The sequence below is a fragment of the Micropterus salmoides genome, unplaced genomic scaffold (assembly GCF_014851395.1).
Source record: "Micropterus salmoides isolate LMB-PRFRI ecotype aquatic unplaced genomic scaffold, ASM1485139v1 Ms_hic_scaffold_13, whole genome shotgun sequence".
Classification (NCBI taxonomy): Eukaryota; Metazoa; Chordata; class Actinopteri; order Centrarchiformes; family Centrarchidae; genus Micropterus; species Micropterus salmoides.
In genome coordinates, this window is record NW_024040374.1 from 34,291,446 (window position 1) to 34,309,630 (window position 18,185).

The 18,185-nt window shown below is 40.6% G+C and overlaps 1 protein-coding gene across 1 annotated transcript in view; it reads right to left on the minus strand.

Moving 5' to 3' along the window:
* lmnb2 (lamin B2) overlaps positions 1–18,185 on the minus strand; it is a 38,710-nt gene that overhangs the window by 9,312 nt on the left and 11,213 nt on the right. Inside the window, exons 6-10 of the mRNA XM_038716923.1 lie at positions 17,358–17,429; positions 17,124–17,249; positions 16,763–16,983; positions 7,777–8,014; positions 7,179–7,286 (exon numbers count right to left, since the gene is read on the minus strand). Coding sequence (XP_038572851.1) covers positions 7,179–7,286; positions 7,777–8,014; positions 16,763–16,983; positions 17,124–17,249; positions 17,358–17,429 — 765 coding nt within the window. The remainder of the gene's footprint in view (positions 1–7,178; positions 7,287–7,776; positions 8,015–16,762; positions 16,984–17,123; positions 17,250–17,357; positions 17,430–18,185) is intronic.

Consider the following 18,185-nt stretch of genomic DNA (forward strand, 5'->3'; position numbering starts at 1 on the left):
TGAGCTTGAACTTAAGTGGGTTTTTAGTTAAAAATAGGAGGCTCAACGTTCACTTTGTAACTCACTAACAACTGGGACAGGAACGTCTCAGAAGTTGCCTGAGAATTCTCCTGTTTTTAAGATTTCTTCAGTATAAAATTAATTCAGTCACAGTTGTCAGTACAGCCAATGGTACACAGCAAAAATGAACTGTTATTAGTTAATTCCGTGAGCTGTATTACCTGTTAGAACCTCCAGCTATTTGTCCCCATTTCCAGTTAAAACGCCTAAAATAACATACCCAAAATCCATCAGGAATAACTCCTCAACCATTAGGCCTAGATGCACAGTTCTGGTCTCCTTTGAAAGTTCAGAAGCCAAAGAATATGAATCCAAAACATTATTTTACCAGTACAGATAAAATAAATAGAGATGCAATAAAGAAAAAATAGGATATTTTCATCCTCGCCTGGTAAAAAAAAAATAGCTTTATTTTAATGCAATAAACCATCATAAGAGATTATAATGCAACTGAATATATTTTAATACACCTGGAATGCAATTGTATGTGTAAATTTGATGAAAATAAACTAAAATACAGTTATCATATAACAGTTATACAATATTTTCAAAATATACCAATCAAATGTCCATATTTTGGCAATATTTCCGTTTAAATGTTGACTTTTATTGGGAGTTATTTTTAAAACACTGTCATTGTCCATACAACAATGTTCCAAATAACATAACATTGAAATATTGATAGAAACAGTGAATATTAATCAACATTACTGTGACCAAAAGCAGACCTTTCATTTGATACCGTGGATGTCTATGTAGTTCCTACAGGTCGGCCACCAAATGGCGAAAAAGACTGTATTCCAAAGCGGCACTTCTCACAGGTATTTAGCAATAATCAAGATGGCGCCCGCCGATACTCAGAGCAACAAATCAGCTAATCTTAAGACTGCAAAAATGGCAAAAGTCAGCGGTTTTGACGATCGTGTGCTGCCCCCGGTACCCGGGGCGTTGGTGTTGAACAGGTTTAACGAATCATATACGGATTAAAATGTTCAGGTAATTTTTGTTCATTATTTAAATAGCACACCATGCTGGGCTCATTTGGAGTAAAGCTCGGCATGAAAGCACAGTACTGACAAGCATTTAATGGCAAATTAAGATGTCTTTATTAATTAATTTCAGGCATTGTTTATTCCTATCATTATTATTATTAGTAGTATATATGTAGCCATTTTGCTACAATTAGTGTAGAGAAGACAACAGCTGCAGCAGCCTCTGTACACTATTTTTACCTGACATTTATTTTATTCGTGAGGCGGAAGAATCAAAGTTGTGTGGCGCTGCAAAGAGCCTCCAGCGGCAGTAACATGGATCATGCGTAAAACAAGCAACGTTGGACTTCATCCAGGCAGAGGGAGCAATCACCGACCCACCGCAGTGCGCCGGTTCCACCAGCAACACAACCCATAGTAGGTCTACTGGAGAGGGAGCGGGGTGCTGGAGTGTACAGGGCGAGGGAGAGAAGTCGCGGAGTGACCAGACGCGCTTCGGACGGTCGGTGATCATTCCCCCTGATTGGATGAAGCTTGACACTTCTGATTTTCTGTATCATCAAGGATCATGCGTAAAATAGAAATGAACAGCAAAAATAGCTTAGTCAATATTTTAGAGACACTCCAAAATATCACAAATCATATTTTCAGAGGAGCTATTATTCTTTTCCACATTTTATGACTTATGCATAATGTTATAATGTTGGATGTTCAAAAAATGAGGTTAAAGCATTTATAAGAAAATCACTGTGAACCAAAACCTCAGGTTTCCTCCTGTTCTGAACGCTCTGTTTTGAGCTGCTATTTCTACCAATGGCTCCATATTTGGTCATGTGCTCTCACAGGCAAGGCAATGCTCAGTCTGCCTGTTCCGCCTAGCAATAACAACCGCCAACAGTAACATGCTTCAGGTCTTGGCCAATCAGAAGACAGTGGGCTTTGAGAGGAGGGGGCTTAAAGAGACAGGAGCATCTACAGCTTGTTCAGACAGAGGCTGAAATGAAGGCCTACATGAGGAATCAGTATAAGAAAAATATTATTTTTTTTTTTACTTTGAATCATGCAAAGCTGCCATACAGGAGTCACAGATCTACAATATAGGACTGGAAAATCAGTATAATGGGTCTCCTTTAATCTCCCACCTTAGTTTGCACCCTGGCCATAGCCTTAAGAAAAAAAACCTTGATAAACATATTCAGGTATTTTCTTAGATCACTCAATGACCAGCTGCTTCAGATCAGCCCAAAACAAAATGGTACCTGGATGCTGACGTACTCAATCGATAGCTGACTGGAAATGGAAGAATCCTGAGTGTCTGAGTGACTCGCAGGCAAAGCAAACTGCCACAACAATGAAATGCTTTTGCTCTAGTGAGTTTGAACCCAGATTGGCGTGTTCCTGCTAAAAAAGTAGCTCAGTCTACATTTTCTTCAATTTCTTTTTCGTATGTGGCTATATTATATAGTCCTCACTTCTACAATCATATTAACCACAGTTGATATGAGATGCGATGAGCAGGGCCGAATAGAGTTTAGTCTATCGATTTGCGCTATGGTAGCATTTTTCGGCAAGGCAGCACAGATCGTCAGAACACCAGCAACAGCTCAACGTTTAGTCCTGATGGTAAGATGTGGAACAATGATGTTGTGTGGTTGTGGACTTGAGAGTAACTTAGACCATCTGCTAGGTTACGGTCGCAGTCTGAAGCAGCTTTGATTTGGATCATACTATCTTGTTTCTTACGACCCGCCGTTCTCTGCTTCTGATTGGCTAGTAGTCATTACCTGGGAACTGCGCATATGCAACTCCCAACAAAGATTTTGTACAAGTAAGATGCATCACTCTGTAGCTCAAGAGTGGAGCGTACAACACGTAGGGTGAAAAGAGGCGCTGCAGCAATGTGCAGTATGAGAAAACTATGGTGTTTTTTGAAAATTAAACCATGTAAACCTGTTCTGGTACAATCCCTAAATAAGATTTTGAACCTGAAAATGAGCAGAATACCACCTCTTTAAATGATGATAAAAATAGCCCTGATCACTTCTCCTCTCCTGAAAGCACTGATGACCAGACTTGCAAACCCTTCCGTTTTTCATTGCCCTCTCCCGGCTTCTTCCCGGAATTCAGCAGTATGTTCAATGTTACAGTAGGTGAGTGGTGGAGCAAACGCTGCTGACAGACTTGATTGTAGATTTATTTCTGAAACACTGAGGTAGATCTAGCGAACGGTCTTATCATTTATTCCTAAGTCCATCACTTTTAAATATTCTCTAACATCATATACAGCAGCACGCTGCACATAGCTAAATTAGATTCTCCACAAAGCCAATGCCATGTTTATCAGTGGAAGAGCACTAAAGTTAATGAGTGGTTAAACTATAGTGTTTAACGTATTCTAAAAATATCTGCCTCTTGTCTGTAGTAGTCTGTACAGTCAGCGTCCTGCTAGGGCTGAACGATTTGGGGGAAAGAAATCTTATTGTGATTTTTCTGCCAGATATTACGATTTGATTCACTCTGTCTATTTCTTACTAAAGTCGCGTCAAGCAGCATAGAGCAGATGAACTGGGCAGGAAGTCAGACAAAGAACGGCTTAGAGAATCCGGTCAATTTTCAAAATAAAACACCTGGTGCAGACTCACGATCGCGTATCAACACAGTTAAAACAAACGAAAAAATAGAAGGTAGAAGCACAAAAATCAAGGACAACTGAACAATTCAACTAAATCTAAAGTCAGCAAAATCAGGCAGGCAAAACACTCTTATTCTGAAATGCTCCATGTGGAAAATGTAGCTGTACAGAGAGCGGCAAAAAAAAAAAAAAAAACAGCTCACAGAGAGACGTTATCCGTAGTTGAAGCACACAAAATGACTAATTAACAACACGTTAACTACGTAGGGCAGGCTAAACGCTCCTCTGCTGAAACACTTCAGTGTGAGTTGACGCCAGACAAAACCGCGGCACAGCTGCTGCCTGTGTCGGTTCAGCTGACGCCATTATCCCATGTTTTCCTCTACTTTCATTTGTTGTTGTTTCAGTTGTTGTAAAATGTACACGCCCTGTGCCCGCTGATTTGTGAGTAGGACCGTAACAGGAGGCGCATGGCACTTGTGATTGGCGGGCAAGTCTGTCACACAAGAACGACAACAGAATGAATTTGTAACTGCATGACTGTTTAAAATGGGACAGATGTGCTGTATAATTGACCTACATTTTAATCGCCTTCATAATTAGCTAATTGTGTTCTTTAAAATCGTTCAACCCTACTTCCTGCCAAACAAAGTTATCTACCTCCTCTTTCAAATGTGCAACATTAGTTTGAAATCTCAAAGTTGCAGGTCCTCGTTGTAGACAGTCATGTAGTATTAGATGCATTCAACAGCAGCCTTTTCTCTGGGTCACTGTCATAGATGGTGGCTGAAAAACTTTCATAGCTTTAGATGAATGAAAAGCGTGCTGGTATTATCGTCATTGTGGCAGATTGTGTAAGATAATAACTACTGCATTACAAAAAATATATTGCCTAGAGCCCTGTTTATCATTATAATGTAATATAATAATTGACAAATGACAACGAAATGAGTAATAAATGGAATTATTGTTAGTACTAATAGTAGGCATATCGGATTTTAAAACCCCCAAATATCAAAATTGGTATCGGTCTTAAAAATCCCATCTCTGTCGGGCTCTGGTATATCTAGCAGGTTAAGTCTCAGTACACCTAGCCTCTGATTTCTGGTCACCTCCTTGACTCAGTCTAAGCTCGTCACCCTCACAGCTCTGAACCAGACCTCTGCTATTCCATACTGCATGGCAGCTTTCCCCATCAGTCTTTGAAACTGATATTAGCTTAGAAGCCAAAATTAAGACATAATTAGGTGTCAGTATTGTCAAGATCGTTGATCTTTAGCCTCAACGCTATCAGAGGTGGTTCATCTCTCAGCACTAGATCTTTACTAGAGTGCAGGTCCAACTAAAACTGTTCATCTGTGGATTTTCCTGAGTGAGGTTGTGGTAGGAAGACATATTGCTTTTGAGGGTTTTCAAATGTCCTTTTCAATAGGTTCCCATTCACAGGGTATATACACAGGAATCCAGAAGTGAAATTCAATACCTTTTAAGACCTTTTTCAAGACCTTTTCAACATAATTTAAGACTGCTGCGCCACTTTGAACTGTAACCGGTTAAAGTCAGCCTCACACCTTTAAAAGGGGAATTGTGTAGTTTTTAAAAGAAATTTAAACATATTTACAACATTTTATTGCCTATATGTGACCAGGTTGTAACCTCACCTAAAAATTGAGGCATTCACCAACTTTCTCAGTTGTATATAACAGCCTGTTTAGGCCTACTGTTTTCTATGTGAAGGACTCGTCGGATTTCCTGCGAAAATCCATTGTCTTACACAGGCTGTGATGTTTGTGTGTGCAAAATTACTGCAAAACATGTGAAACAGTGTGATTTTGTGTTTTAGTTGGTTCAAATTAGATAATGTTAGCTTGCCTGCAAACGCCAACCAGTTGATAACTACCTGACGTAGTTGTACCTTATTTTCAGTCACAAATATGTAAAGCATATGCTGTTGGTTGCAATCTGAAACCTTACTGCTAGAAGCCACTAAAAACCACACAGCCCACCTTTAACTTACATTTACTATAAATAGATTAAGACTATAAAACTAAACACTCTTTTTGTGATAACTTTCATCAACCATTGTATCAATACAACATAACTCAAATAAGCCAGAAGGGAACAAAGGTGAAGAGAATAAACTGAGTGATGGATAATGTTGGTAGTGTAGCACAGACATTTGTGATCAACAGCTGCTGTCTGCATCCTAAAGCTGATTTGTGTAAACTTTAGCAAAACAGATGTCAAATAGAACAAGGGGAATGTGTTGCTCTCAGGAGGAGGAGGAGGAGGCTAGAAGCAGCACATACTGGCACAATGGCATCCTGGCTCTGGCTAAATCTTTCCACTACATTGGCTCGATCCACAACCTGGAGGAGGAACTAGTACAAATGAGTGTATTATATTAAAAGTACATTGTTAATATAATAGTAAACTGTTAGTTTTATATTATGTTAATTATATGTTGTTACTATATTCATTATAATCAATATTCTATAATAGTATAGTATATTGCTTACCACAATTATATTAATTTCAGTTACGGCGGTTTCGTTTTGGGGTTGTTTTTTTATTCATTAACTTTGTGCAAGAAAAATATTCTACAATTAGTCTCTAACTTTCATTTTAAGTAGGCTACTAACTCATCAATAATAATAACAACAACAACAATAACTATTTAGGCAGAATGATTAGTTCAACATTTGGAAGGTGTGCACATCAAACTTTTTTTTTTTTTTTTAAATCCCGCTCCATCCAGGCTGTGATTAATCTGTTCACGAAAAGTGACAATGACGAGCACATCAGCTTTATGAAAAGTTGAACGTGTTTCAATAAAAAAGGCATAGATGTAGCTAAGTCCGATCATGTTTTGAACAATTAGCATTGGGGATCCGGCATGGTGGAAGGGTACAGTCGGTTACGCTCACAAATCAGTTTTCCGGTTCGCACGGATCCATTTTTAGGGGCGTATGAGAGTGAAAGGCTCACACGGTAGATCCTAGATCCCCGCACCTAACGTTACACAGAATAATAACTCGCTACGTTCTGCCTGTCTAGTAATTTTTGCTATGCAATATAAATAAATACGTTCACCCACACTTTTACCATACAAACTCTTCGGACAAAAAGGATGTTCACATTGACTAAAATGTCTACAAAATTTAATACCCTGTTAAATGGCGATCAAGACTTTAATACTTTTTAACGGCCTTAATTTTAGCAAAATTTATTTATTACCTTTTAAGACTTTTTAAGACCCCGTGGACACCCTGCATATACCTCATCAGTGGCAGGTGAAATCTTGAAAACACTACTACATATGGTTTGGTTAAGTGTGAGAAAATATTGTTGTGCATGTGTTTTGGATGGACTGGACCTTGAGCCAAAATACAAAATTATACAAACAAGGATAAATTAATCAAATTTTAATGTTCATGAACGCCCCTTCACACAGAAGACTGCACACACATTCTTTTCTACTTCGTATTTCTCACCGTAACAGACTGTTCTGCCTTGAGGACGAACTTTGGGGAGAACTTGTAGATGACCTCGTCCCCATTGTCAACCTGTCTCTTCAACCTCCAATTGCCTAAAGGCTGGTCCTGCAAAACACCACAAAGAGAAACATCAGATTTTTTATAACTAAACCTGTAAGGGGTGTCACATCTTTAAGTGACTTTAAGGTCACAGTTTGATTTAAAAAACAGTCGGAAGAGTGCAGGTAAGTATCCTGCTTTTGATTCTAAAAATTGCACACACTTGAAAGCTCATTTCCACTGATTTTGTTTTATTTAGAATCGAAATTGTGAAACCCTTTAAACTATTGATTGATATTGTGTACCTGTGCTCCTCTTATCCACTCTTACTGCAGACCCTCAGGAGGCTGCTTTATGTGGACCATCGGTTTATTCTACCTTACACAATCAGCATTTACTGTTGTGGTGGAATCAATCCAACCTTATTAAAGCTCTTCATATTCAGGTTTTGTTGTAACTATGTGATGTTATTAATCACCAGCTGCCGGTCATCTGTGTAGACTAGACTAGAAATGCAGCAGTTTTGCATTTCTTGTCTTAGTCTACTCTTACACACCTGCTCAGAATCATTGGTCAGTGTGACTGCGTTTCCATCCATGTCAGTGGGCATTATGGTGACTGCTCCACTAGCTGTGGCTTCTTCAGACACCAGCAGCTGCCCCTCTCCGCTTTCTACCTCTGGCACATCCTTAGCCTCCATCTCCACTCTCTTCCTCTTGGAGGAGCGGGAGGAGGAAGATCCTGTTGTCCTGGAAACTGTGACTCGATGAGATGGGCTGGGGGACAACTTCAGTCTGGAAGAAACACACCAGTAAGCAACGAGTTAATGGCTATGTGCTTCACGATACAGCAGGGTCTGAGCTGTGAGAGGACAGCAGAAAAGACACTCCCTTCCTGCCATTCAAATGACAACTTGAGAACAGCCATTTTTAAAATGACAATACGAACATAAATTTGGGATTCACCCATCAACTGGCTGGGGACCAATCATGGCCAGTTTTATAGCTTAATTGGCCATGACCAGTGACCGAGGCCAGAGAAGCGTCAAATGTCTGATTTTTTGCTGGTCACACTAAACGTTACACACTGCGCTGGACGTTATTTTACACCATCCGCACAGCGGCACAGACCGGTAACCGGCAATTAACACACATAGAACAGTGGTTCTCAACATTTTTTGGGCCGGCGCCCCCCTATCCAGGTCCCTTACCGCCCCCCCCATCAAAAAAGATGTTGACCATTTGCCATGAATATTGTTGATTATTAGTGTTGTTGTTGTTAAAAACATGAAGCACATATGTGAATACCAAACTATTTTATGACTGTCCCAGGGAACAAAAAAGACAAGATAATATTTAATTAATAAGTAAATGTCCCTCAAACTTTTTGTAAACACAGAGACTGTTTTGGTGCACTCAATAAGTTGCATCAGGTGCTGAATGCTAAGTTGTTTTCAGGGGAAGTCAGCGGAATATCCCTCTTGTGAATGTGTAAACAAGGTGAAAGAAAGTTGTTCACGGTGTATTCCTTAGAGAAATAAACGGTTATAAGAGAAAGACATATATTCCATTTTGTTATGGTTTACACAGTAACCCACCATGTGGCTGAAATTTTACAGATGATCAGCTACTCTGACTTCCCGTTCCGATGAAGGCAGCACGGAGCTGTGCCACAAGAAGCTGACAAAACACTGAACCATTTACACCGTCTTGTCCAGTCGCACTGGAGTAAACTGGCAGGTTTTAATGTTGCAGAGTAGTTAAAAGTTTAAACTCACATTTTTGTGAATCTTGTAAACCAGTCTTAAAACTTTCACCTCAACAAACACCCCCCCAAAAGCAGCTCAGCGGCCCCCTTTCCAAAATATTGCTTCCAGCGCCCCCATCATCTACTAAACGCCCCCTGAGGGGCGGTACCGTTTCACACCTGGGGACATCCCCAGGATATCTTTTAGTTTTCTGGTTTCACTAACCCTAACAATTGCGGTCGGGATCAGCGGTACCACAAAGCTGGTTATCAATTCAGTAACTCAACCCAGGGTTTCCCAATCCAGCCGTGAGCGCGTTCACATAAAAGAGGCGGTGTTAGCAGAAGATGACCAATCACAGACATGAAAAAGTCAACTGGCAGCAGAGTGGCATATTTTACAAACGAGCAAACTGCAACACTACAGAAATACAACATAGGCCTAGTCTAAGTAACACAGCTGCAGCTGACACATTCAGGGAGACAGCAATTCTGTTTGTTATTTATAACAAAATAATTCATAAGAGGGAGAAGAAGCATACTAGGCCACAAATAAATCGATAAAAATGCCCAAAGCTCATAATAAAAGTGCCTCAGCCGCAAAAGCTAATACCCAACCGGACCAAGCTAGCGACGACACGGCTGGCGCGGGAACGGGGAGCCCCGGGAAAAGCATGGACACCGCTGAGGTACTTAAGGCAATAGGGGAGTTAAAATCCGATTTGCAAGGAGACAATGCAAAGCTCAAACTGGATATCGGCCAATTGGGACAAGAAATCAACGGTAAACTGGATATTATTGCAACCGATGTACAAGGCCTATCACAGCGCATGGATGAAGCGGAGGCCCGCGTGAACCAGGTGGAGAGCTGGGCAGAGGAGGCGACTGAGGCGCTGTGCACCTGCCTCGAACAGCAGAGGAAACTTCAGATCAAAGTGCTTGACTTAGAATCACGATCCAGAAGAAATAACATACGTGTCTTTGGGATACCAGAAGGTCAAGAGGGGGTCTCTGTAACGCAGTTTATTGAGAAGCTTTTGCAGAGCCAGCTACAACTACCGGAGGACTTTAACCTTAAAATACAACGCGCACATCGGGCTCTTGCAAGTAAACCCCCGCCCGGAGCTTCACCGAGGGCTGTAATTGTTAATTTTCTGGAGTTTTCTACGAAAGAAATGATCTTGAGGGAAGTGTGGAAAAAAGGCAAGATACAGGTGGGCACCGCATTTATACACTTCGACCATGACTACGCACCCGAGATTGTTAAGAGGCGCAAAGAATACAACGCAATTAAAAAAATACTCAAGGACAAAGGCATACGTTTCCAAACGCCGTTCACTAACATGAGGATCCACTGGGAGTCTGGCGTGCGCACATACTCCAGCGCTCGGGAGTCTATAAGGAGCTGAAGAGACGCGGATTTCAAGTGGAGGAGCCGGTTACAGACGACGGAGGGCCCAGCGCGGAGTCTCGTCTTCGGGAGCTATTGGGCTGGCAGCCGGCGTGCAGCAGCGGACCCGCTGTGGCGCTCAGAGCGAAGGCTAAATTGCAAGAATTCCAGAGGGATCAGTCGGATTAATAAGGTGCAGGGCATCATGCTACAACGCAATGTTTTTTTTGCTATTGTTTTTCTTTAGGCCAGGTCCTGATTATCTACTACGTGGGAGAGGCCACTCTTTATCGACTACGTTGGACTAATAAGATGGACGTGTTTTCAGACACATCTACTGTCTTTTTCGGGCCCTCTCATCCAGAGAGACTTAACCCTCAACCTGCCAACGGGGTTACAGGGGAGGAGGAAGGATCCTCTTTCCGTTTGGAAGTCAGTTCATTAAGGTTCTTTTTTGTTTTTGTTCAATGTGTGTTTTGTTCAATGTTTTTAGGGGCCGCTAAACCATGTAAGTGTTTTCGTTACTATAATCAATGTCGTTTGATTTAAAAATTGCTTCTTTGAATGTAAATGGACTGAGTAATCCAGTGAAAAGAAAAAGGGTGCTAGCTAAATTGAGAAGAGATGGGACACAAGTAGCTTTTCTACAGGAGACTCATATGTCTAAGCAAGAACATGATAAGTTTAAAACATTTGGGTACTCTAATACATTTCATAGCTGGTGTAAAAATAGTAGGAAAAGAGGGGTGGCTACTCTCATTTCCAACTCTTTAAACTTTGAATTAATCTCTGAAAAGGTTGATAAAGAAGGCAGGTTTATTATCGTAAAAGGGAGAATTGATAATGTTTTTGTTACGTTCGCTAATGTTTACGTCCCACCGGAAAGTGACAGGAAGTTTTTTAAACTGCTTTTTGATGCAATAATCTCAGTAAGTGAGGGGATTCTAGTTTGTGCTGGAGATTGGAATACAATTCTAAATTATACCATGGATACAACCAGCTCCAAAAAACAAAAGACTGGCAGGTCAAAAGATCTTAATAGTTTAATTAGAGAGACGGGTATGTTCGATGTCTGGAGGGACTTTCACATTAAAGAGAGAGATTTTACCCATTATTCTCTCACACATAAAGTTCACTCCAGGATTGACTTCTTTTTAATGAACACCATTGACAGGTTTAGAGTGAAGGAATGCAAAATTGGAACTTCTGATATATCTGATCACAATATTGTTTATCTATCTATTAATTTATCTAACCAACCAAAAACAACTTTATGGCGCTTAAATATAAGCGTTCTCAACAATGAAACCACAAGGAATGACATTAAGAAGGAAATAGTAGAATGCATAGAAGATAATAACAATGGTCAGGTAAATCCGGTTCTGGTTTGGGATACAGTTAAAGCAGTAATGAGAGGCAGACTCATTTCAAAAACTGCCTATTTGAAGAAGATAAAACGATTAAAATATGATGAGTTGGAAAAGACACTTAGGAGTTTAGAACTAAAACAGCAAGAAAGTACTAATGATCAAGAATTGACCAAACAAATAACAGTTATTAAAAATAATATAAAGATATGATACACGAGGAGATAGAGAAAAAATTACGATTTTCAAAACAGACCTTTTACGAATCTGGTTCAAAAGCCACAAGAATTCTAGCAAGGCGCCTCCGAAAGCAACAATTGAAGCACTCGATTACCAAAATTAGAGACCCTTTAACTGATAGTTTGACTTATGATATCAATCAAGTTCATAAAATCTTTGAAAATTATTATCAAACATTATACACACCCTCAAAACCAGTAAATGAAAGCGTTATTACACAGTATTTGAGAGGTTTAGACTTGCCTTCCCTAGGATTAATACAAAACGGCGCATTAACTACCCCTATTACTCGAAAAGAATTGGACGCAGCTATTGGAAATCTGAAAACTAACAAATGCCCAGGTAGCGATGGGTTTTCAAATGAGTGGTACAAGATTTTCAAAGAGGAACTCGCTTCTGTTCTGCTGGAGTCTTTTAATTGGTCTCTGAGTAGAGCAGAGATACCGCCATCATGGAGAGAGGCAGTAATATCTGTCCTTCCTAAGGAAGGAAAAAATATACAATATTGTGAGTCATATCGTCCGATCTCAATACTGAATGTCGATTATAAAATCTTTACCTCTATAATCTCTAAGAGAATGGAGAATTATCTTATAGATTTGATTCATGAGGACCAAACAGGATTCATTAAAGGCCGCCAAACTCACGACAGTATAAGACGAACATTGCATGTCATGGACCAAGCCAAGAAACAACAACTGAGTTTGGCTTTAGTCAGCCTCGACGCGGAGAAAGCCTTTGATCGGGTCAGCTGGCCCTTTTTATACAAGGTACTCGAGCGTTTTGGCTTTAATAATCAATTTATTAGATGTATTCAGTCACTGTATGACAGGCCGATGGCCAGGGTAAAAATTAATGGCCACCTAACTGATAGATTTCAACTGTTTAGAGGTACTCGACAAGGCTGTTGCCTCAGTCCAACGCTCTTCGCATTATTCATAGAACCCTTGGCACAGGCTATTAGGCAAAATGAAGAGCTTAAAGGCATTACTATTGCAAGTACTGAACATATAATTGGACTTTTTGCAGATGATGTTATCGCCTACCTCCAAAACCCAGAGGCAAGCCTCCCTAAATTTATGAGAACTTTGACAGAGTTTGGTCAGCTGTCTGGTTATAACCTAAACATTACCAAAACACAAGTCCTGACCATTAACTACTCCCCCAGTAAATCCATACGGCACAATTATAAACTTAATTGGGAAGCTAAAAAGTTAAAGTATCTAGGTGTGTTTATCTCCCAAGATCTAGATGATTTGTTCAGTTTGAATTTCGAGAAAGTTATTGACTCAATACAAAAAGACATGAACCGCTGGACAATGCTGATACTAGACTTCAATTCTAGATTGGAAATAGTGAAGATGAACCTGCTTCCTAGATTTTTGTATCTTTTCATGTCGTTGCCTATCAGGATTTCTGACTCACACTTTCACGCTTGGGACCGGTTAATATCACGATTTATCTGGGCAGGGGCTAGACCAAGGATAAAATTTAGAACACTTCAGATTGATAAAGATCATGGCGGGCTAGCCCTTCCAAATCTGAAGGAATACTACTACGCATCTCAAATGAGATATGATCTACTGGTGTTCCCCAGAAATCGAGGCTCAATGGAGACAGATCGAACTAACCCAGGGTCAGAGCCAACCTCAAACCCGTCTAGGAGGTAAAATTATCACAAACAAAGATGGGAATCGTATAGTTGAAGACACGCTTTTAATTTGGAAAGAGGTTGTAAATAAATACAAATTGGCTAATGATATTAAACTCTTGATCTGGCCCTCCTGCAACCCGAGTTTTCGACTTGGTGAAATAGATTCTTCATTCTTGAGTTGGAAAGATCAAGGCCTTATGGCCCTGTGCCAGTTTGTAGATGGCAATACCTTTAAGACATTCGAACAACTCAAGAGACAATATAATCTAGAGAACAGGGACCTATTCAAATATTTCCAAGTGAGACATTTCTATAACAGTGAAATAAGGGTGGGTATTTCTCCTGAGGGCAATGACATTGTTCAAGTTTTTATTAATGCTTATAAGCTCCAACCAAGTAAAACTGTCTCTAAATTGTATAAAGCTCTGCAGAAACAAAATGGAAATAATACCTTGTATATTAAGTCAAAATGGGAAAAGGAGCTGTGTATGGAAGTGTCAGAGGGTGATTGGCTTTCGATGTGTGTGACACAACAAACGTCTACTAGCTCGAAAAGATGGAGGGAATTTGGGTGGAAGAATCTGGTCAGATTTTTCATTACACCTCATATTATTAATAAACTAAGGGGTGAACAACAGCAATGCTGGCGACAGTGTGGGCATTGGAACGCCAATCACTCTCATATATTTTGGACGTGCTCAAAGTTAGAGCAATTCTGGGACAGTATCTTTCTAATTACTGGGAGTATAATGGGTTATGTCATCCCTAGAGATCCCAAGATTTTCTTGCTAGGTCTACTACCTGGTGAGGTGGTCCAAAAAGATGACATTTATCTTTTTAAAACGATTGCATGTAAAAAGGCTATCACTCCGTCTTGGCTAAAGATCGACCCACCTCGGATTGAGCAATGGAAAGAAATAGTGGAGGAGATTCACTCAATGGAGAAAATGACATACTTTCTACGTATCAAAGGTCACATATATAATAAGCATTGGGAAATGGCTTGCATATAAAGAAGCGGAGCAATTCTAACACTTTAATTGTAATACTTTATTTTGTTATTATACAATATATAGTGCCCCTTGTTCTTTGTTTTTGTATGTTGTGTTGTAATAAGAAAAATGCAAAATAAAGAGTAATAAAAAAAAAAAAAGACTCGGGCACTGAAGATGTGGTCTTCCACCTCACTTTAAAAAAGTTGTCACTTCAAAAAGGAGATTAATTTATTTAACACCCTCAAAAGTATCCCAAACATTGTTCTAAATTAACTTCATAAAGCAATGAAACGAAACATCCATTCATGCCATAAAATGTGCTCAAATAGTTGTTAAAAGACTGAATCTCAACATTTAGGCTGCTGAAAACTCACATCATTACCTGCGCCCACATCGCAAAAGGTGGGGCGGTATGGCTAGTCTCTGTAGTTGGCCTATAAGAAAGCTACTAATGTAAAATAAATAGTCTACAATCATATTAAAATTGAGTACTTCAATATCCCTACCAAACTGCTCATAATATTCAGCCTTACATTGAAAAATGAAACCCATTTATTTTAATAGCTGCGACAGGCTGTGTGAAACGGACTGGGAGCAAATAAATATTCAACACAGTTAAAAGCAGTAAATAGGCTTAAGCTGATGATACACGGGGCAACTTTTTGAGCAATGTTGCTGAGCAATCTTGCTAGCGGCAAGTCCGACTATGTTTTGAACGGTAGCGGTGGTGCGGGGCAGGTGGCAGAGTGGTGGGGGTAGGGGATTATGGTAGTAATCTTTACTCATTACCATTGACGGCAACATTGCCCTGCACGATTGCTCTAAAAGTTGCTCTGTGTATCATCAGCTTAAGCCTACTGTAAAAACCTGTAGGCAGCAATAGCCTAATGGTGCTTTCAGACCAAAAGCGAAGCGAGCGTTCAGGCCGGTGAGTTTACATACAAAGTCAATGCAAAGACGCGTAGAGCCGTGATTTCCTGTCGGCCAGCGCGAAGGGGGCGGTGCCAGCGCCGCAAAGGAATTCGTGTTAGTTGAATATTTTCAACTCAAGCGAGAAATTCACATGACGTTGAGTCGCGATAGCCTATCAACGTTGAGATTGTCCGTACGTCACCAACAGCTTCAGAGCGTTGTGTGGAGAGGGTCAGGCAGAGCGGGCAATTGAAAATCTGCTGGCCGGCTGAGAGCTGCTAAACTTGGGCTCCAGCTTTCGGACAAATAAACACCCGTGGTCGGACTGGATTTTGCTCTGACAACTACGCCGTTTGCTCGCGGGAGGAGCTCAGAGTTAACGGCTTTTATTAAATTAGCTTTTTACTTTAGTTTTTGGGATTTCAATGTTGATTTATCTTCACTGAAGCTTCTCAGCAGCTAGCTTCTGTGCACATGTTGGACTACTTCATATTTATATAAAAACCGGACAAAACTGGACATTGCTGGGAGAAAAGAAAGCGAGGAGGTTGAACTACCTGGTGAATTCAGAAAACATGTCTGTAACTTTATTCCAGCTATCATTGTACTTTACTGTGACCAAGTAGCCCTGATCGATCCGAACTCCATTCAGAAAACAAACATTTTAGAAGTTGTTGTCCTGCTGTCTTGCTGACAAAGCATGAATTTATATGTTTAACAAAACCGCATCATATTGTAGTTATTTCGGCAGCAGTTTGATCCGTTTATTGCTTTTTAATCACAGCAAAATGTTTACTTTGGGTTCATACAGCGGTAGTAATGGTAAGTTGTGTTTATTCACGTTATGTTAAAATCGCCTTCTCACGTCGTGTGTGTGAACACTTGCAGCGAATGTACTCACGCGAGGAAAGCGTTGCGAGGAGAAAATTCACGTTTGGTCTGAATGTGGCCGGAATCTGGAACATGACCTGCTCCGGAGCAGGTTTGCCGTTTGGCGTAAGTTACCATTGCAATCTACCCTGGTAAGAAGTGAACCACCGTCGTGGTGCTGAAAACCCTGGGTTAACCCCGAAGTTACCTGGATAAGCTCAAATCCTGCTTCGTGGTACAGGCCCCAGAGGAAAACTCCAAAAAATAAAAAAAATCACAAATACCATTCTGGCACAATCAAACTTCAAATATGGAACTCATTTTCATTTACAACAACATTTAGCCGTTTCACATGGTGCGTGTTGTACCTGTGCTCCTCTCCCTCCAGCAGTTTCCTGTATGCATTGATCTCCATATCTAAGGCGAGCTTCACATCCAGCAGCTCCTGGTATTCACTGAGCTGAGCGTTCATCCTGTCTCTGAGCTCGTTCATCTCTAGTTCTTTTCCTTCGATGGCACGGCGGTGCTTGTCTCGCTCTGCCGACAGAACTTCCTCCAGCTCTCTGATGCGATCCTCTGAGGCAGCCACCTACAAATACAAAACACACACACAGATCCGACCAGCATAACCTTCGATTAGTAAAGCTAATTGTCAACACAATTCATGAACTGAACGGCACAAGTACCTGAAACTGGAAGAGTTGTGTGCAGGTTGTCGTTAAGCAGTACCTGTTTCTGCAGGGCATTCAGCTGATATCCAAGGCTCTCTATTCTCACACGGGACTCCTGCAGTTCCTCCCTGGCTGTGCTCATTGCCTTATCATTAATCTCTGAAGACACCTTGGCATTATCCAACTAGAGAGACAGACTATGTGTGAGAAAGGGTTCTCCGTTTGTCTTTCAGTAGTATGTAGCTGAATCAGGTGGGAGAGCCAGAGTGTTGAATGATAATTTGTCTCTCACCTTGGCCAGGAAGGTGTGCTCCAGTTCTTCCTTATAAAGAGAGACTTGCTCATCATGTTGCCGCCTTAGATCCTGGTGGGATCACACAAACCTGATTAAAACTTTAATAGCTCACATGGTAAAGTCAGTTATTCTTGTGCTGTGGAATAGTGGTTGACTAAATGCAGATGCCGAGATTTAGAGAGCAGGGAAGATGATGGCTGATACAAAATGCTGATATGTTGCTTTTGTAGGTTCAGCCATCTATAATTATTAAACAAGGAAACATACAAGGTCAGTATTTGGGACACATTACAATGTAATATACATGTTATCTCAGCCAGTAACGAGTTGTTTTAGAGGGAAGGTTTATTATTGAATGAATATTTCAGCCACCATCGGTATCCGTCTGTGTGTTACCTGTTTTTGTGAATCTGTGTGGCATGTTAAACAGGATCTGTGATCTCTTGCCTCTTGCGATTGGCTGAAGCAAGTCCTGCCTACGTCCTGATTCCCAACGGATGATCTAATTGGCGCGGCATGTGGCTATCTCCTCCAATCCTCTACCACACTCAAGATCATCCTCCTGCTTAAATAGCTGCCTGGCTGTTGCTCTTGCTCTCAGCTGTGATTTCCCCTTGATCAGCTCGCCTCTTGTATTATGCTCTACTCTTGGTGATTGCGGTATTTTCTGTGGTAGCTTCTGTTGATGACTTACTGCTAGAAGTAACAGTATTAGAAAGTGTAAATCTATTGTTCTCTATTATGCCTTGAAATGTGAGTTTTCTTGAAGGAAAACTGGCCAGGACTTAAGTGTAAATCACTGATACCAACAAGGCACTTGTAGGT